This window comes from Apteryx rowi, unplaced genomic scaffold, assembly GCF_003343035.1.
Source record: "Apteryx rowi isolate R43461 unplaced genomic scaffold, aptRow1 scaffold_9, whole genome shotgun sequence".
NCBI lineage: Eukaryota > Metazoa > Chordata > Aves > Apterygiformes > Apterygidae > Apteryx > Apteryx rowi.
Window position 1 is genome coordinate 1,053,231 of NW_020451204.1, and position 21,902 is coordinate 1,075,132.

The window sequence follows — 21,902 nt, forward strand, 5'->3', positions numbered from 1 at the left end:
ATTTCTCTAGAGACAGTTCAATTTAGTGGATTTTAAAGTACAGGGACACATTAATTAATTCAGGGTGGGGGGAAGGCGGTAATTGCCTCACGAACAAAGGTGAATTGAAGTAAGACAGCAGTAAGGCTACTGCCTTCAGATAGCCTCCCTCTCCCTTTCATGAAGATCTTAATCTGCAAAAGAAATGGCTGAACCTCACTGTTAAGTAGCTCCTGAAATCCCACAGCCTAAAGAATTAATGTAAATTGGCTCCAATTTCAGGTTACCACAATACGCTGGGCAATAAAGTGTCACAGTCCAGGAACTACTTTAAATATGGTTCAGCCATTCCTGCTCAGGAGGCAAAAGCCTTGGAGATGGACAAGGCTGACAACCAGGGATACTGCTGTCTGTTTGCAAATTCTCCTATGGCTGGGGAGGAAGCTCACCAAGAGCTTTCTTTTTAGAATCGGTCTCCAGCCTTTGTCATTGGAAAGATTTACTTCAAAACATCTGGCCTGTATAACTAACTGTTGCCTGCATTTGTGCAGGCCTTAAATAAGAGCTGCAAGATGTGAACTGTTCTATTCATTCTTATGACTGCTGATTTATAGGCCCATATGATATTTTAAATGTCAACACTGTGAGTCCTTTCAGGGCAGGTAGGAAAAACAAGCAAATGAGGATTAAAATTAGAAAGATTTACACCAGTATTTACCAGGGGAAAGTAGGGCTACACAAAAGACCACTTACAGAAGGTACATTGAGATTTATAGACTTTTAACATCATTTGGTGGGGCTGGGAGTGTGAGGAAGAAGAAGAAAGAGAGACCATGAAGATGGAATCCATTTTCCTCAAAAAACAGAAAGTGGAGCCAGCTTTCAGAAATTCTGCTTTAAGCGGAGATATCCATAGTAAGATGTGCTGAAGCAAACAAACAACCTTGTGCTGAGCAAGGCCATGATTTTCCAACACTAATTGCTAGTAGCTCTGAAAAACATGTGCGAGACTGTGAGCTGCTAGAAAACTGATCCTTTCCTGCTACCTCAAAGAAAAAATATATAATAATTTCACAGTTTTAGACGAGTTACTTGTGGATGGCACTGCTTCATACATTTTTGCTTTGAGACTGCTGCACTCCCAAGTCAAAAGACAGACTGTGTGCAATATATTTGTAGGGCTGGATTTAAACCTGGTAGAAAGGAAAGCTGCCTGTGAGATCTGCAACCCCTGACAGTTTCTAATTATTCATCTTTAAGAGCAGTGGAGAAGGAATCTAAAACAGATATTTTTCACCTTGTTGCAAAAACATTACCTTTGAAACAGCTGGACATATGCACTAGGTGCCTTCTCTGACAGAGCCTGACGTGCTGCAGAATGACGCCTCTGGAGAGAAGCTTCCTCCTGATAAAGAAATAAGACCAACTTTTATACAGTAACTTAAAAGCGTGCAGGGTAACTTAATTGGTTGTGACGTTCTTCTTTCTTGCTAAGACTCTAGAGTATATGCATTTATATATTCTAGGAAAATAGCAGAGCTACATTATAACTAACAAGGTGCTAAATATGATTCACCAATCTAGAAAACCTGAATTTTCATCTGAAATCTTGCTGAAAAATAGCAATCTTCATCTCCAGTGAAGCCCCATTTCTTCATAATAGTCAAAATGTGCCAGGATGTAGCAGGAAGGAATGACTAGGGAGAACCACTTTCGATGCATCCCAACCTCACAGTATATTAGAGCAGGAATAATTCTAGTTACGGTGTTGTCTTAAGTTTCTTTTCACCAGCAATCCACTGAATACAGTAGAATTTGCCTCTGCTGCATCTTCAACGCACTGCCTTTGCCTCCTCATTCCAGCCATGCAGGAAATCTGCCTTACCAACTCTATATCAATCAATATTCCCCCCTCAGAGAAGGAATWATCTTTTGCAAATTTCACTGAGTTAAAATGACTTTGCACAATACACGTTACGATCTCAGCAGACTGGAAAATGTGGTCCTGAGTTTTAAGAGCATGCTAATTAACATGTGCCGTAGCACAATGTAATTTCTCAGGTCAGACAAATCAGAACTACAGCATGCTTAAAAATATAACACGTTAAATCACAGCGCAAAATTACTAGATACCGCTTTGTTAACAGTTAGCTTGATAGACAGATCACATGTCTGTAACGGAGGCGTGTTGACATGGTATGAGCAATGAAGGAGAATATGGTTAATCCGCTCGCATTATGACTACTGTGAACTACTTCACTTTCCTTCACTGTTCATGCTAAGTAAGGGTCTGCTCACATGCTCACCGAGCTTGTGTTTTGTTTTGTTTTCTTTTGGCAAAGATACAGTTCTGTCCCTTTTTTTCCTGTGCGGATTACACGTTTAGATTCCTTTGTGTTCATACCTTGTATAGTTAATTACAACTACATAAAATTGGTGCAGTGTTGGCATGCTCACAAGGGATAAGGCAGCAGGGAATCAGATCTACTTTCTTTCACTGAGCAGCAGACCCTGCCTCTTATCTTGCTTCTGGATAATTCACATCGTATTCTTATTTTCTTTTTCTACACAATGGGAGTGGAATGGTTACCGCAGTAACACCATATTATTTGGGTGCCCATAGCACAAAAAATCATTTGCAGTCCCAAATGTAACAACTTAGACAAAATTTTACTTTAAGGCCACAGACATATTTATATTCTTCACATTAAATACAGTCGAAGAGGTACCTGTGTTTCACCTTGAAGGTTTTACTACATTGACACTTCAGCTGATGCTGCAAAACTTTATCCGCATGTAAAAATATACTGGGAACTTAGTGTAGTAAATAACAGAAAGGTATTAATGGCACTGAACAAGGWGACTAATAAGAAAGAAAGTCTTGCAGCCACAGAGTAACTTAAACCCAAGATAGATTATAGCCTCCTTCATCATAAACCACTTCTCCCTGACTTGACAAAATACAAACTTTCAAAAATAAAAATAAGAAGATAGAATAAAAAGTGAGAAAAATGAATTGCTGGGAAAGAAGTGAAGGCAGAGAACCATAAGAAAAATTTTGGCTTCTCTCTCATCTTAAACTAACCAACTTTTGGATGAAAGAAGCATGAAAAGGAACAACACTTGTGACACGTTTCAAATTCTGCATGGCTTGAAAAGACGTATTTCATAGTGGGAGAAAGCTGAAAGATGGGAGGTTCCCTACCTATGAAATTCATTTTGCAATCATAGCTTTCTCCACACCGAGGAGAGCCCTTTTTAAAGCCCAGGATAAGATAGGGGGGTTCTCTTACTTTGCTATGTAGAACACGAACTCTAAACATCAGAGGTAGTTTTAAACACCGAGAGAGTGGCAAAAGCGTTTAGCCGGTCCTGCCTGCCAAGTCATCATTCAACAGTATGATATCATAACCCTGGAATGGAACATAGCTTAAAGCTGCCATTTTTCTTTTCTTCTTTCTCCTGCCGTTATCACTGAAGAGGAGCATTAGACACATCTGCTTCATAGCCCCAACTCCCCCACTGCCTGCAAGAATGAATGCCTTTAGGGAACAGACTATTAAAGAGAAGAAGGAAAAAAAAAGAAAAGAAGAAGAAAGATGAAGTTGAAGTTGCAAGAGGTTATTTGAAATCCAAGCACACTGTTGAATCCGTAGATTGAAAAAGTAAAAGCAGGTGAGAAATGTGCTTAAATTTCATCTCTGGCAGTTGTGAGTAGCACACACTCTGAGACACTCAACTGAAGCAGCTTTTCCACCGCCACAAGATGAAGCTCCTAAGTAGTCCTCATTGTCCTGTTAACTGCACCTCATTGTTTGCTCTGAATAGGATAGTTTTCCACATCTTTTTGAAACAGAAGACAGATGACCTTCAGCTCCCTTACACCAGTACACAATTGGATGAAATCCATTACAATCAACAGATTTATTCTGGTGTAAAGTTGGGCAGAAAAGATAGCTTGTCCTCTCAGCTGAGTTTACCCGCATCATTCTCATATATCTGCCTTTAACTCACAAAATTAAAGACAAAATTAAAGAAGTCCAGAGAACAGCAATCAGATTGCTCCAGGGAAAGAAGGGTCTGACGACACACGTTTTGCACATAACTTATCATTTCCATCCTGAGGTTAGAGCTAATTCTCCTTACCACGGGGACTAGTTGTGGAACAAAGCTATCTGAGATGCTTGCTGAATAGTTTTTGGCAGAAGAGTCCAAGAATTCATTGACAGATGAAGACTGAGCAATTACTCCGCTGGGTGACAATCTTTGATCTTGTAAGAACCGCATTCTTGAACCTGGTATGGGAAAGACACTTATCAGCAAAAATATTCTGAACAGCACTCTGCTTACAAGAAGCAGAAATCCTAAAGGAAACTAGACATTTTCAACAGTAATCAGCTGGATTTTGGCACCATTCTGGATTTGCAAAAGATAACTGTGAAAATTATAATCAATATAAACTATTCAGTTCCAAAACACTTTTTAAATCTTCAAAGCACTTTACAGAAGTAAGACATTTTTCTCCCCAAATACTTAGGTAAGTGAAAGCTATGAAAGATCTGAACCCCACCCCTTAAAACCTACATTAGTAGACTAGGAAGAGCTGCTTAACTTTGTGTGTAAATGAATTTGTTATGGAGGCCCTGACATGACCCACTATTATGACCTCTAAGCTAAATAGAGCCTATCTATTTAGAAGTTTTGACCTCCTCAGAGCTCCTGGAATCTGATGGGGAGTTAGAGTGGGGTGCCTGTTCTTCTGTTACATATCTGAATTTCTACGAACACAAATCCAAATATTTGCACCTTTGCTGTTTGCAAGTAATCAAACATACACCTAAGCCAGAAAGCTAAAGACACTACTAACTCAGTTTTTCCAGAAACATTTCTTCAAGTTAGAAAAATCTCTAAAATCTCTATACAAGGGGATTGGGATTTAGCCTGTCTATAAAATTACATCTAAATATTAACTCAAGTTACATAAAAATTTTTATAAATATTGGTATGTGGCAGTTTTTGCAGAAATCCAGTCATAAGAAAGGTTTCATTTTACTGTGTGCCATATCAAAGCACTTCTCACGAAGAGTTTAGAACCTAGAAGTCACATAATACATGCAAAGGGAGTGGATGAGAAGCCAACAGACACCCAGTCTATGTGCACATTCATATTCTAGATGTGGTTATTTTTATAACTATATGCATTTATAAAAAGTTTCAGCAGTCATCAAATGACTCTCAGCCTAGCCATTACATACTGCTGGTTCATAGCTGCCAGAAGATCAGATAAAACAGAGGAGAGGAGATTGCTGAGCTCTGTTTCAGGCACCGCAAATTACTCACTTTGACACCGAGTAAGTAGCGAAGCCTAACCTTCAGAGGTGCAGAACATAGCACAGCCCCAACTTTTGTGGGCTTTCCGGTGTCCAGCATCGCAAATAATCACTCTTTAACATAAGTGTCCCCTTCCTCATTTGTAGAATACAAATAGTAACACACACATCACAGGCCTGCTGCGAGATGAAATAGTAATGTAAATGTAAAGTACCCAAATCCTTGGATGAAAGCTGCTAACACAACTACAAAGCATTATCCGCTCTGAAACGTATTATATTTCTGCTCTAAAAAGTTCCTAAAAAGAACAGCTTATCTCTTTTCTCCCAGTATCTTTACTCTATACACGAGCAAAGGATCTTGCACAGCAGTTCATTAAAAAAAAGAATTAACAACCTATCATGATCTCACACAACCAATCTTCCCCTTGCTACTATCTTACTAAAAATGTCCATATTAAAGACAACCTTGAGGCAAAAAATAAATTATTTCACGCAGTTCATAAGAGGAGATGATCTCTAGAAATAGGATAGTTAAATTTATTTAAACACCTATAAATGAAGCTCTAAATGAATTTAATGGTGCATTGTAAATTTAAAAGTTGTTTTATAGACAACAGAATTACCCAAACCAATACTATTAATGAAGTTTCTATAACTAGTGACAAACCACTCGCTGAAAGAACTCAGAATTGCTGAGAAATACGAAGAGAGTCCTTTAAAGAAATTCCAGATACATACATACATATCTTCAAAAATACTGTGATTATATACAAATCTGTTGCCTTTAACCTCCCTCTTTTTCTGCTTTCCTGATAATTTAGTTAGGGTTTGGTGGTTGTCTTCGCTTCTCAGGACAAAATGTCTCCAGTGGTTTTAAGATAAATAAGTAACAAGATTATAGAAAATAAGGCAAGGAAGTCTTCTTTTCCAAAATCCGTTCATCTCTATTTCAAACAAACGCGCAAGCTCTCAAATGAAAATAAAATCTACATAGATTAAGATTAAATAAGAATCTTCAGAAAGGTCCCCATTGCTGCAGCACTGAGATGCCACAATATGTGTAGAAGCTTTTTCTTCTCCATTGGGAAATCAGCATTTATTAATTCTTTCAGGATACAAAATTACTTGAAATGATGAAGTGATGAATTTTACACTATCCTTCATTAACACTTTGAGACATTTTTGCCCTCCCTTCAGCTACTTTATTTGCAGCCTTCTGAGCCATGCAGAAGGTCACGAATATTGGCTCTTTGCTACTTAGGAAACTAATTACCCTCCTGTTGCAATGGATCTAACCAAGACAGCCATAAACCATGGAGCCTCTTGGAGAGAGTTCATATAAATGAGTTTCTTGTTAGTCTGTGTTGTGCAAYGTCTTACTACTGTAATATCTGTTTCTTATTTCTTTTACCCAGTATCCTAGAGATCATGTTCTGCTTTCATCCCAGCTGGTAACCTGCCCTGTTTGGAATAAATATCATGGTTACAGCTGAATTCTCACAAGTACTTTGAACTAATCTAAGCTAAGCTGCCTCTGACAAGGGTAGTTTACTTTCTTCCTCCATAAGCAACCATGCATCTCTTCTCCCTCACTCTTCCTTCCTTGAGCTAATTATATAGCTATATGATGCGTCTGATCAGGGAATGGATCTGTCTGAAAATATTTTTTTTCTTTTCTTTTTCTTTCTTTTTTTTCTTCTGGGTTACTTCAGTTGGAATCATTCACTGATCCAGAGTACACATGGCTGCACAGCCAGAGGAATCCGAGCAAAGGGGAGGCTAGGAATGCACAGGCAGGAGAGGTAGTTGGGGCGTGACAACTTCTTGCAGGAGCATGGACTCGGATTAGCCTAAAGTGATCATAAGGCTCCAGCCTTAGACAYTGAAGTGCTAAAAACCTTCCAACACCTTCCCAGAACTCCTCCAAAAGACAGGCAGTTTACATTTAGAAAGCAGCTCAACTTGCTGCACCACAAAGAATGACATGCTATGCTCGACATGGCGGGTGAACCTAAGCCAGCAAGCGTCCTGGTACAGCTGTAGCCAAGCAGTTAACAATCACAGGGGGCCAAGAGGCATTTGGAGTCAATTCACAAGTTGTCTTCACCCCTCTTACTATGCTGGTTTCCATGTACTTCTTCATGCCTTTGGCTATCCTGAGGGAGACAGAAAAGTAAGCTTTCAATGCCGTGCCCTGATCTTCTCGCTCAGCAGTCTGATAGGCACAAACCTTTCAGCCAGGGACTCTCACCTGGACTGTGATTCATCCCTAATGAGTGGGAGATCCTCGGGCCAAGAGTGTCCTCAGAAGAGCCATGCAACACTTTTCTGCACATTATCGCCTTGGGGCACACAGCAATGTAAAGCCCCTGGGAAGAGCTGCATTAAAGATTCAGATCCCAGGGAAGAAACAGCCCAGGAGACCCATTACAGGGAAGCAGACCCATTACAGGGAAGCACACAGCGTTTTCAGAGACAAGCAGACTTACAGGTTGCATCACTCACAGATTTTAAGCCTTGTAACAAATAAGTAGGAACACCGTACTGATAAAGGCAGTAGCGTGTGCTCAGACACAGTACCTGCTACTGTTTTGCTATTCAAGTCCTGAATGCTATCAAAAACTRCAGGTGGCTCCAGACCCAGGTACTCCTTTATGAGGAAACTCAGCTCTGTGAATGCCTCATCCAATTCATCTGCAGGGAGGGATATGCGTTCCACGGTGTAGAGAAAGGATATATAATAAAAGAACAAGCTTTCATCAGTACAGAGTTATAGAATCACAGAAGCTTGAGACAGAAATACATTCCTAACTAATCCAGCTCATCTCTTTGGGAGTACAATCTTTGTCTTCAAAAATAGCGGATTCAAGAAAATAATCTGAAATTCAGCTCAGTTCTAAGTTTCTGCATTCATCCTAAACATTCCCCCTTCTACAGTTTAATTTACTGTATTTTATTTGTTTAATATTGTATATTAAAATTGTAAGCTCCATATGCCCTTGACAATAACTAGAAATACTGTATTTCATACCACTATGAAATATATTCCACCACCACAGGTGGTGAACCACAAAACCACTTCCACAAAAGGGCACATAAAGAATGAACTAGAAAATGATTCTTCTCCACCTCTCCACCATCTTTCATCCTCGATTTCAAAAAATAAAAAATAAAAAAAAAAATCAAGAAGCAAACATTTATTTTAATGAAATCTTGACCACTCACACATTCCTTATTTTAGGCTGCACAACTGAGCAAATTACTGAGCAGTAGAGTCCTACAAAGAGCATCTTTGCAGAAGCCTCTCCATTACAGAGAGGTTCCCAGGCTGTGCATCAGCTATCAGTTCCACAAAGGAAAAAAGCCCATTCTGCCTGGAGACAACTAGGTCTGTTAGACAACAAAAACCTCTGAACTCTGCTCTGAAACCAACAATTAGGGCAGATCAGCTTAACATTCTCATAAGAGACAATACTTAACAAGTGTGCTGATGAGTTCAACATTTGGTTCACTTTCTAGATGGACTTCAGACACAACTCAGGCACAGCAGAGTAATTCAGTCCTGACAGATCGCCAGAGCTTTTGCTTTCCAGGGCAAGAATTAACAGAGCAAATCAATTAGGGTGTTGTTTAAACTGTTATGTTGAGTATCAAGCCATTTGTCATCCTTAGTTTACCAGTGTCTTTGTTTGCATAGGAGTTTCAGTCTATCTCTTGCTGTGACATGAAAATTCAGATTTGTAGTATGAAAGAGTATTAACTCACCTGTGTTAATTACTGCATCAAAGTATCCTGGAAAATCCTGATTTACTTTGATGTACATGTCCACTCGGGAGACTGCCTCTTCAATCTCTGGCCTGCTGAATAATCCTTTTCTCCGCAGATGTCCCTCATATTTTTCTTTGTTCATTGGTATTAACAGGATATATCTGGGCTCAAAGTAGGTATTTTTCAGACTACGCACACCCTTTAAAATTAAACAGAAAACAGTCCATTTTTTGTTCCTGAAAGTGAGGGCCTATTGAACATGTAGGTGTGTTCAGGACAACTCTGTATTTATCACAAATCACTGCAAAAGCAGTACTGGAAACCTGAATACAAGTCTACACTTCTCAAGATCTGGCATCAAGCTTACAAGGGAGCCAAGTTCAAGGTGAAGGACCCTGAAGTCTACATGTGGAAAGCGCTGTATAAAAATAGGATAACCTAATTCTAAGTACACTTTCTAAGAAATCCTCTTATTCAAATTCCATAGTGATTTAAAGCAGGATACTTCACATATCCACCAGTTAACTGCTTTTCCTTCTTTGCCATCTCTTTTACTGCATCATAACCTGTGTTTATCAATGAGTCGCACTCCTGTACTATTACAGCCCTTTATTAACTGACACCCAGTATAACTTACCTACATCACCGCTTCAGCCCTTAGCTTTTCAATATGAACAAACCGAGAATTTTCTTCTCAACTGGTATATTTTTGAGTGGAAGTGAGCAACTTCATTGAAATACAGACGTATTTTATTTTCCTGGAGCAGCTTGCAATGTTACCCCCTCCCAACACTGGTGTAACCACAGCTCCCCAGCAGTTCATCTGCTACATTGCAGTCAGCCACCTTAACTCGAACCATTTTTATCAGCAGGAAGCTATCCTGAATGGGATTTGCAGTGCAGCAGATTAAGTGATGTAGGTAATGGCACTGATAGCTCTCCTTTGCCCCAACTCATATGTCGATCAATCTGCTACGTATGTAACAGAATAGCATCAAATATAACACAGGGAGAATTTCAAAAGACATGGCAGACTTCACCTTTTTAGGGCCAAAGTCGACAGAGAGGACAGAAGAGTGATAAAGGATAAACCATCATTTTGGGTGTTTAATGACCATTTTGAAAAAAAACCACCAGGCCAGTGACCACTGTGGCGATGAACAGTTTATCCAAAGTTAACTGGTAGCACTCACATTATTACACTGTAGTGAACAGCTTACTCCAATTTTGCTGCGAGGCATGATATGCCTTCTTCACTACAGGACCTGAGTGGGTAGGGACACAGAGTAACCAAAGTGTCAAAACACAGCACCATTCATTACTTAATCAGAACTGATAGTCACATCCATAAAATTGGGGTTCTCCAGAACAATTTTAAAATATAGTCAGATACAAGCAAAAGCATGCAAAAGGCATTAATTGGCTGCACACTTACTGGCTTTTTTTCCTGTTTGCAGAATGCTAATTATGCAACACTGATCTGAACCATTCTAAAAATCTCAGGGTGCAATTCTGGGGAAAACCCTATTCGTTTTGATGAAAACCAAAAGGGAGAATTTGGGGCATTGAAAGCTTGGTATCTGGCTACGTGACCGTCTACTTTCAGCTAGGCCTGTAAGCGTTCAGAGATCGGACAACTAGCAGAAGGCAGCCCCAATATGTTCCACCCTAATAACACCTTCTTCATCTCAAGTTGCACCACGAATGACTTCTTTCTCTGATCTAGAAATAAGGTAACAAATGGTGTGTATGTCCCAGAACTAGATAGGAACAGGAAGGCAGCACCTAAACGGTTTAGTATGAGTGGGGCGGAGAAGAAAGGAAGAGATACAGAGGGCTTCTAGTATGCACAATACATTTTTTTATACAGAAACAATAGGGTGAGTGGCTGTCTCGTATTAAATAATGGGAGAATAAAGAAAGTGACCTTAAAATGAAGAGCAGGAGAATGCAGGAGCTGATGCAGTTTGAAATCAAAGCGATACTTGGGGGCGGGGGGAGCAAAATGTGAGTTTTCTCTGTTTGCATATGAGGTCAAGATCAAAGGACTACTTGAGGTGAAGACTCCCATCTAGTAAACATAGCCAAAGCATCTCAGTTTCTGTAGGTGGCATGTGGCTATAGAAAAGATGAGACCAGCATTACATGCTACATCCTTTGATCCCGCAGGCTAAATGACTGGATAACCAGTGACAAGTGCATCAGAGAGTGGTCTTTGGCAGGAGGCGAGCTGTAACGTGAATTTCTGGAAGCGTAATGAGACACGTTAGCCGCTCCGCCACTACATCCCTGGTTTGAACATGCAGCTCCTTCAACTACTGTGTAAGTATTGACAGCTACACAAGCAAAGGGAAAGCACTGCAACTGTCCTACACGCTTACTCCAATACATACTGTGTGTCAGAATCATAGCAGCTTCACTAAAAACAAGCGTAGACTCAGCAAGATTTGACTGTTGAAATTTGTATCAGTCTCCTTTACCAGTGAAAGATATACTCTAGATTAAAAGGAATGAACAGCCCTAAAATTTTTGTCCCAGCCCACRGACCATAATTAAAATTTCTTTTAATAGTGCTAAATCACATTTGTTATGAGCTTAGTAGAAAATAATGGGCTTGGATAACTTCTATTCAGCTACATAATTCACCATTATTGTTTCTCATCTGCTAGCAGAATGCACAGCCATACAAGACTCTGCATAATTGCTACGTGCTCTTGAAACTTCTGCAACATAGGAGTTTCTTAGATGTCTGTCCATGACAGTAGCTTCAGTAATACCCAGTTAAAGTTACGGTCACTACCCRCGTGGCTGAGTTCATCTCCTTATGAATAAATGTGAAGTTCCAGTAAGTTCTTTCTCCTAAATTGTTTGATAACACATCTACTTTGYGAAGAATTCAGAGCTTTAAAAGGCACCCCACTCCATCATATTTCATCTTCTCCTATTTGTATTCCCTTGTAAATATAGGATCTGTCTGACAAGACAACAAACATGCTCAATACCTACCGCAATCAGTGGAGACTGAGGATGATTCACAGCTCTGACAAGACAGAGGAAAAAGAGGAAATGGAACTGCACAGAGATTAAGTTATTGAATTGCTGTTTAATATCAGTCAAGTAACAGGCACTCAAGAGCAGGATTCCACCACTAAATTGCTCACCGTTTGGGCAAGAAGCTACTAATTTTTTTTAGCACTGACATGCTGCTATTCAGTTATTTGTACATTTATATGCAAGCCAATACACARGTGCACATTTATCTGGGGCAAATGGAACTAGAGCTCCTTAGGAACACTAAGGCTCCTAACTGATAAGTAGTTTTTTGATCATCATTTTCACAACAATAATCAACCTAAAATTAATTAAATTGATTATCAATTTTTGCTTCTATTTCCTTAGTCATTCCCCGTAACTACACATGCACAACTTAGGGTCCTAAGGCAGCACTACAGTCTCCCAAATTCCCTTTTTATCTCTGTTAATTCCCCCCTGCCCCWTCTAGGAGTGTAGCAGGATCTGTGAATTTGTAGTAATCCCACAGAGGTAATGCTGAGCCCAATGAACACAGTGAAACCAAGCAACAATTAGCATCACATTCGGGGCATTCTGTAGAGTCTCTCTCATTTTGGAAACTCATAACGATGAAGCTTATTTTGAAAGAGTTTGGAAGGAAGCGTGCCTTTCCTTTTTGTCACCTCAACCCTTMGCTAGTAAATCTTGATCCCTCTAAGATAATGAGAATTATTTAATTAGAAAATTAGCTAAAAGGTTAAATCTCATTCTTTCGGGATTCCAGTGAAGGAGTTTTGACACTTCGTTTGTGACCTAGTTTCCTAGGCAAGACTTCTGAGATTTTGCCGTCTGTGCATTTACACCTGACAAATCTCAGACAGGACAAAGTAATCCCTCGCAGAGACTGCAACTTCTAACAGTTCTGCCCAAATCATTGCCTCAGGGCTCCATGCATCCTCCATTGCTCCATCAGCAAATAAGCAGCCTGGCATCTTTTTAGAGGTGCCTAGTAGGTGTGCAGTTCTAGAATAGCCCACATAAGGCTGAGGATGAGTGGAAAGCACACGGATAAAAAAGTGAGGATGCCATAATGGAAAATATTGGTAATGTGGTGAGGACATGAGACTACTGAAGATCAAGAAAAGGCTAGGAGATTGTAAGAAGCCAATGATAGGATCTGACTAAATGTGGGTATCTATATGTAAGCAGCACCCAACGCTTCCCTTATAGACAAAGGAGAGCTACTTGACACAGGCAGTGGAGTTTATGGTGCAGTTCATCTGACCAAACAACTGTATCTCCAGTGACTGTAATGCAGTGCACACAACTAGTTCAAATGTAAACATCTACATTGCAGTGCCATTTGATATCTGCTAGGGCATCCAAGACATCCACATCTGGCAGATATGATGCAAGACCTAAGGGAGACCCACACCCTTCTGGATCAGCAGCTGTAGGCCAGGCAGAACACTGTAGGACATCTCTTACGTTCCTAAATGCCTGTATCTAGGCAGGTGAAACAAGACCTTAACCAGACTACATGAACTCCTCCYCTCCCTGGGATAGTTCTCAAAGAATGACTCATTCAAAAATGGTTAAGCAATAAGTAATCCTTACCTCCATTTCTAAGTGAACACAGGTTGCAAGACCCTCTCTGGCAATTGATTCAATAGTGTCTCTTCCAAGTCCGTAGTAATAGTCACTGTATTTAAAGGTTGCAATAAATTTCCCCTGAAATTCAAAACAGTGAGAATCATGACAAAGGAAACGCTTTAATGAAAAGAGCTTTCCTGAAGGAACATAATCACTCTGGACTTCCTTGCTTTCTGTTCCTACAAAGTTTCTCCATGCCTAAATCATCAACGATAACAAGGCCAATGGGAGCACAAAATTTTCAGAGAAGAGCACGTAACCAGGCCTGCAGGGTGCAGGCTTGTACACTGTTCATGGATAATAAAACACCAGCGCCTTGAAAACAAGCTGCTGACAGGTTACAACTTTTATTGGTTATTCATTCACACTGTAAAGAAACCGAGATCTAAAGCAACAGGCATCCTTCTTTTGACTTTACATCAAACCATATGGTCATGCCTTACAAAATAGAAGATATCAAAGATAAGAGAGGACAGCAACACACCTGCAAGGAGAATGTATAATTGGCCAAGAAATTTCTACATTAAAACTTGACAGCTCAAACTTTGGTGCCCAGTAGTATGTCTAGAGAGAATTTAGCAGATAATATTGTTTTAAAATTAAACTATTTGATTATTGAGTTATCATTAAGAACCAGATCAGTTGCTTAAGACTCTGTTGGCTCCTCTGTTTACGCATGGACAAATAAATGAACTCTACTGTAGCTTTTCAAGACAAATTTTTATTCCGGGCAGCAAAGGCATCAGAAACAGTAGCCAGAAGCACACTGTCTTTGGAGAAAAACAGACGGTCTTTAGGGTGAATTTGCTAAACTTTGAAAGACTGCATTCCCTGCAGGGCTGCTAGAAGACTGGCAGGGGGAGAAGAAAGGGATGGCAGCTATTTCAAGGATTTTTCTTCCCTGCACTCATGCTTGGTATTTGCATATGCAAATAAGTTCATTTTTGTATTATAATACTGTTTAAAGATTCCTGCTGACCATTGTGCCCACTTACTGTGCATATACATATAAACACACACGCTCAAGAAAAGACAGCATATGTATTCAAGAATTTGTGGTTATTGTGTATGCACTTAAGCCATATAACTATGAGCGAATGAGCATGCAAACACAGACATAAACTTTAAAAAAAGAAAGAAATCACACCTGGACAGAGAAGTTGAGTTCACTCTGACTGTAGGAAATAGGCCTACTAGGATACTAGTCCAGTACTTACCATGTTCACCATGTTGTCAAATGCTTCTTGAGAAACGAAATAGTAATCAAGTCTGTTTTCTTCTCCAAAGTAAGCTGCCCTGGTGGTGTGACAGGGACTGGAAGATATATGGTATAATAAAGAAATAACCTGTTTTCAATCACAGAAGAAGCTATGGAACAGGAGGGGGGAAGGGGAGAATCCTATAAATCATTTTATTTTTAAGGAGAAAAGAAATATGAGAACTATAAAGAGGTGCAAATCATACCACTAATGCTGCATATTTGAAAGATTAACCCATAAATACAAAAAAAAAGTTTAAATGTAACATTACGTTTTGGCTATAAATCCCTCCCCAACCCAGGATAGCCTGAACTGAAGCTGTCACAGCACCCTGTAATAGAGAAATGATGAAACCATTTTTTTTCCAGTTTTGTCAGCTTATGGATGATACAAAGAAGAATCCTAAATATGGAAAAGGAAGCTGGGAGTTAGGCTGAACTGTGAGTTTAAGAGATACAAAACAACAATTGTTAAATGGAGCCCTAATAGTAAGGGTAGAAATTACCCTGAAATTAGGGAGGTAAGTGGGATACAATGCAGGAAAAGTAATTGCCTGCCACCACATAAGGGCAATAGGATAAACCCCAGATACGTGAGCTTTCCACTAGGAYGAAATACCAAAAAACACAAACAAACAAAAAATCCCCCTACCACTAAGTCAAGGCATGTAGCAACTTTTTGCATTATAGTACTCAGGGTATATGTTCTATCTTATGAAATGATATTTTGCCAATTGCTTCTGGTTTGATTTTGGTTTTAGTTTTTAAATGGTAGGGCCACAGGAACAAAAACGTCATGCAGAGCTTTGCCATTGATTCACACCGACAACATTTTATCTCTTTGACTTCTGTTAGACAGTCCTGGAAAACATGGCAAAAAATACACCACCTAGTAGGTTCACCCATGTTGGTACATTACTAGTTTTCAATACTTCTTAAAAAGACAAATAAGAACCAGAATGGGAGATGTGCTTTGGTGATTAAAGCTGCAAATAGGAGATTACAGAACAAAAAGAAGCCTCTTCATAYCAAGTCAGTACTGTCTGGAGCACGGGCCTAAGAGTCAACTTCCACGCTTTCATTGCTAGCCTAGGACTTGTCTAGAGCATTGGTCATTCAACGTAATTTATGACAAATCTGATATTGATGGACCTGATTCTTGTCTACAGTTAGTCTCCTCTACACTGCAGCTGTTACCGAAAAAGAGATTCACTGTAGACTATGGAACGCTTTCTAAGCCAAAAGCACTGAAAAAAATTTTTTTTTTTGCTTGATCATGATGCTGCACTGAAAAGACTTATTTAATGCTTTCCCCTGTTCCCTAGGCATTCTGATGGACTTCTAACGATATAGCTGATTCCCTTGTTTTTCTTGTTTTCTGAGACTTTCCAAAGAAAACCTTCCAGTGATGAAGCATAGACATTTTTCTATTGTTTTATTTAAGGTAGCTGAGTTATTAACGACTTAAGAAGTTTAAAGAAGTTTAGTTTATAATACAGAGGTCGATAGATCTTAACTATATTAGACAGTGCCACTTTATTTATTTATTTTTTTAAGTCAGTGAGCTGTGGCAAATGAGAACACTGTGCTATACACATGGACTCTATAAAATTTCACTTCAAAGGCCTGATTTTCTTTAAGATATTATAAATGCATCCAGCTTTAAAGGTCATTCCTGAGCACTAACCAGATGGTTTGAGGGTCCAATTTCACTTTATTTTTGAAACACTTTTAAACATTACAACCCCTTTTAATTGCAAGGCCATGTTTACATTCAAACTGCTACGGTATCTTGCATGAAATACATTTTTAATGAGTGGAATGTTTGAAATTTAAAAGTGTAAGCCATAAAATTGCTTAAATCTCCACTGAATAATTAAAATACAACTTTGCTTTATGGTTGCAATTTTCTGCTCTGTTAAGATTCTGTTTCTCTCCTTTTTTCCCCCTCCTCATGCATAAAACTTTTAGGAAATAAAACACACAGTATAAAAACAATGCTCTTAAAAAAAACCATACAGCACTCGGAAAATTCCAAGTGGTTTTCAATTAGTTTGTAATTCCAGCCTAGTCTTTCAAAACATAGTACTTCCTTTAAAGAAAGGCATAGATAATTTTTCCAGTCACGTAACCTTCACAGATCTTTTGTTAAAACGTCCTTTCGACCTGCTAGTTTGATGATTTAATCTAGCAAGTAGCTATAATGCAAGTACAGAGCACACAGAAATATAAACAGGCTTCTTCACTGCAGAGTATTAAGTTAGAGAAGAYGGCTACTACCAAACTCACACCGACAGGCAGACCAAGGTCCCGTGGTGCTAGAAGGCCAAGGAATCGTCCTCACATATACGTACACCCATGGTCCCTTTCTTGCCACTTACCACTTCAATACCTACGGAGACATGAAGCCGGGGATCCAGGCCTTACTGTGGCAAGTGCTATACAAGTGAAACTATGGCCAAAATAACATTAAGAAAATGAACAAATAATTGTAGGATTAAAAAAAAAAAAAGAAAAAATAAAGGAGGAGAAACAATATAACAGGAATACAGGATTACAGACCAGTGCCTATTAAAGTTAGATACTACGAAGAATGGAACGGGTGGACAAGTAGAACAGCTTGTATCACCTGATTTTAGGCAACAGGTAGCGGTGGTCTAACTTAGAAAGCCAGACTTCCAAACTACTAAGCCATGAAAATAGGTAGGTGCCTCAGGGAAGTGATTCACAAAGGCTGAATCTCTCTTGGAAAGCGCTAATCTCTCCCCACTACACCAATACCCAGGGAGCCTAAGGCAGAAAGGATCCTAAGTTAGGCCTTTCAGAAAGGGAGAATTAGTCCTCCCAGTAGGTGCTGAAGTCTGGAAGGTGCCATCTCCTTTGATAATACTACTCACAGGATAATAAACTGGTCCAGCAATTGCACTTGCTTCCTTTCCTAGCTTCGGGATGCAAACTGCACRTGCATGCTAATGTGTTTATATGCAGGTACGTTACAAAAATTAAGAAAAAAGTATACATATCTAAACAGATGTTTAGGTTGAGGGTAATGTGTGAGCATAGATAGRACAGATCAATAAAAGAAGCACTAAATGATGCGTGTGTTTGCTGTTCGCCTTTGAAAAGAACATGATAATTTAAATGGCTTTTCTTTCAAAGAAGATATTTGATGACTTCAGGCAGTCTAGCTCTGGGAAGAGATAAAGTGTATAGCAATGAACATTTGCTGGTCACCTTTAACTTCTTAAAAAAAAAAAAGTAGCAATTTTAGCCATGATCACTTTGTGTTCTTTTAAACTTATGGAGCAAACTTACCCATATCTGAAGAAATTGTTGTACTGTCTGCAGATCTTATGTGTAAGCTCTCTCTTACCGCAAGCTAGAGGGCCAGCTAATACCAGCATAGGGTAGGGAGCATCAAGACTAGGTAAAGTGCTACAAGAAAGGAAAACAAGGAGCCATTACATTAGCTACAAATGAAGCCTTCAGCAGCTTTGTATAAAGTCTCTGCAGAGGCTTTATCATCATTTGACCTAATCTTATACGTCTATCACACTATTCACGTTGTTCACAGCACATACCCAAGTCAGGAGAAGAGTGTGCTCAGTTTGATATGCTSTAAACATAAAAATAGCATAAAACACTGTGTTAAAGACCCCAGGGTCTCTTCTGCCAAAGGGATAGTGTTATGTGTAGTATAGTCTTCTCCCATTTATATTCTTTTCTAAAGCTCCCTCTGCAGTTACAGYGCTGCTGGGATTTGTTTAGGAGTTTTCCAATTCTATTGCAGAGAGGATAATGTCTTAATGATCAGGATAATGAGTGCAGCATGAACCTGGACCCAGTCCTACAAACCTTTATGCGCTCCTGCATGCAGTCTTTCCGACTTCCATGGCTTTGCCAGAACAAGGTAGCAATTTCTAAAGYACTCTTCAATTCAGTACAATGAAAGACACTAATAATATCTTAAACTCCACTGAACACAAATAACGCTGCAATAAAAGAATGCAAAGTGCTGCAAATATACAAAGGCTTCACTTAGGCTCCATTTTTTCCCTGCTGAGCAGATGGTTAGATCCCCAAATTTCCACTACACCTGTAAATACTGGAGTAAATGGCATTTCTGCACTTTAGAAAGTCAAGTAATTTATTTAGGCATCTAAAAATGGAATGTAACTTTGGACTCTCATTTTTAAATCTCAGCTAGAGTTTAAGATTATGTCATTTGATAATGTGTCAGAAATAGCTGAAATAATTTCACAAATGTTTTTAAACCAATAAATAGTTTTATCTCAATTTAAATTTTAAAGTGGAAAAAACCATCATGTGTGCATTAATCTTCAATTTATTGTGATTGAAAACAGGTGAATACAAATTCCAGAAAACAGGGTTTATAAGAGAAGTAAAAGAAATAAGTCACTAACTCCATATGAAGTAACGATAACTATCCTACYCAAGCATGAAGGAAAAATAGTTCAAAGTAATGGCTTCACTCCTACTTCAGGTTCAGGTCAGCAAAACAGCTCTATTTTCTACTTGATTATCTGTATATAATGCAACTTGATGCTTTAGAAGCACTAAGATAATAATGTAATTTAGCCTCCTAATTCTCCTGTGCAGTAGAGAAGTACTGTCCTCACTCAAGAAATAAGAAACAGAAATACCAAATAAATTAGGTGAGTGCTCAAGGCTATACATACGTGCTGTTACTAAACCGTGAAATGAACCCAGATCTTGGCCCAGTGTTCCATCCATTAGACTATTTTAAAACAGACAGTAGCAGAACCCTTGGGAGATTTAAGGCTTTTTACTTACTGGGCTRGTTGGTGACATTTGCAAAACATTAGAGAATCTTAGCACAATATATTAAAAATACTGGAGAGGGTAAAAATAATTTTTTACAGTCCTTACCCATAAATCTGTTAGGCTGTTACCTGCTGTTCAGTTTAAGAAATACCCTCCTCCCCTCCTGGTTATTTGAACTATTTGTACTGTCTTTCCATTTTCTGTCATTTGTAGTTAGAAAAAGACCAGTTTAATATAACATGACCCCAAGAGGTACCGCTGACAGTTGTGGATACTACAGYAAGTGCACAGTTATAAATGAACTATTTTAAAGACAGGAATTCCATGAAACATGTTTAACGACTGGCGATTCAAAATTATCAAGACATAGAAGAAAGGGTCTCATTACTACTCAAGGCCATGCCCTTTGTGAATAACGATGTTAAGGCCAGCCTGAGAAGACAGAACCCTTATCTTCAGCATAGTTTTAATATATTTCTTCTAACTGCACAGAACCTGCGATATGCCTGCAAATTGCAGAATTCCCTCTACAATCTTTTCTTTTACAGAGAAATGTCACATCCAGGAATGATAAAATATATCATTGCTTGATACGATTATACTTGGAATCCTAATTTCTTTAAATAATTTCCCATTGCTAAAACAGAGGAACATGTCCTCAAATTCCTTGGATTTATTATTTCATTGGAAGAACACGGAGAACATTCCTAATAATATCATCTTTCATTACATGACCACTTACTGTTTCTCAAAAGATAAACCAAAAGTTTTGCTTTTCCTACACCTTGTAAGCAGTATTTTGTAAAATATAGCGTCCTTGGTTCATTTAATGTGCAACTTTCTACTTTCTTTGCCTTTGGCAAGTGCAATAATACACTGCTGCGCAAGATTAATAGATTTCAAGGCCAGAAGGGACTACTGTGATCATTTGGTTGGACCCTCTTTATCACACCAGGCACAGGATTTCCCTGAGTTAGTTCTCGTATCAAGTGTGATACCTGGGGTTCAGCTAGAGCATATTGTAATTAAAAAACGCGCCGGTAGTGGAGAATTCTTGGTACCCTCGGTAAATTGTTCCACTGGTTAATTACCTTCATTGTTAAAAATAATCATGCCCTATTTTTTCTCTGAATGAATTTCTCTTCAGTTGCAAGATACCAAATCTCATCGTGTATTTGCCCAATAGACTGAAGAGCCCTCTGTTATTAAATTTCTGTTCTCCACTAAGCAGTTATAACTATGATCAAGYCACATTTTTAAATGTCACATGCATTTATAGTAGGGAAAAAATATACATAATATTGTTCAGTGGTGTGTTACCATGTAATTAAAGATAGAATCACAAGGCATAGAGAGAGGGAATGGCATGAGAAACTTAATGCTGATGTTTTCTGACTGCAGAGGATGCAACAGTATAACTTCTTGCTTTGYTTTCAGGTTTAATTTTTAATAGAGATACTACTAAAACAGAATTAATTATMATCTCATCTAAAAAGATAAATGCAAATGAACTATAGCAATCTGGTTCCAATAAGCATTTTATAGTGTAGAAGACCGCAACACGTTATCATTAGGAAGATTTCATTAATGACTGTGTCGTGTGCTTTTCCAGCYGAGCATGGGCAAACATTCACAGAATTATCAACACTTTTGGCCAGTACCACAAATGCTGGTCCACGTGTTTACCTGTTTGTATACAAAACCTCTGACAGAAGACAGAATTATTTCTTTCCAGCAATARCGATTCCCATACACAATTCAATAAACAAATATTTAAATTGGGCCTATGGCTGTATTGGAAGAARTCCATACCTTTAGGTAAAACAACTGCAAACAGTAAATAACTGTTTGGATTTTCCTTTTGCTCTTTTCATTTTTTTAATCAGCTGTTGAAAATTCTCAGAACTATCAGCACCAATGAGATGGTTCCTATTTTTTGTGGTCAAGCCCAGAAACAACACAAGACTCATAATAATTATATTCTAAAAATGTAAAATTCTGAGTTACCAAATCATGAACCTTAAATCAGGTTACTCAGTTATGAATTAAGAYATCCAAAATGGTGCTAAAACAGGATCTGGGGCATAAAAGTT

General features: G+C 38.7%; 1 protein-coding gene across 1 annotated transcript in view; it reads right to left on the minus strand.

Annotated features, from left to right (window-relative positions):
- Positions 1-21,902, minus strand: part of LRGUK (leucine rich repeats and guanylate kinase domain containing) — a 53,921-nt gene that overhangs the window by 13,462 nt on the left and 18,557 nt on the right. Inside the window, exons 11-17 of the mRNA XM_026091277.1 lie at positions 18,319-18,438; positions 14,963-15,059; positions 13,710-13,823; positions 9,078-9,279; positions 7,893-8,006; positions 4,126-4,274; positions 1,296-1,384 (exon numbers count right to left, since the gene is read on the minus strand). Of these exons, the coding sequence (XP_025947062.1) occupies positions 1,296-1,384; positions 4,126-4,274; positions 7,893-8,006; positions 9,078-9,279; positions 13,710-13,823; positions 14,963-15,059; positions 18,319-18,438 (885 nt within the window). The remainder of the gene's footprint in view (positions 1-1,295; positions 1,385-4,125; positions 4,275-7,892; positions 8,007-9,077; positions 9,280-13,709; positions 13,824-14,962; positions 15,060-18,318; positions 18,439-21,902) is intronic.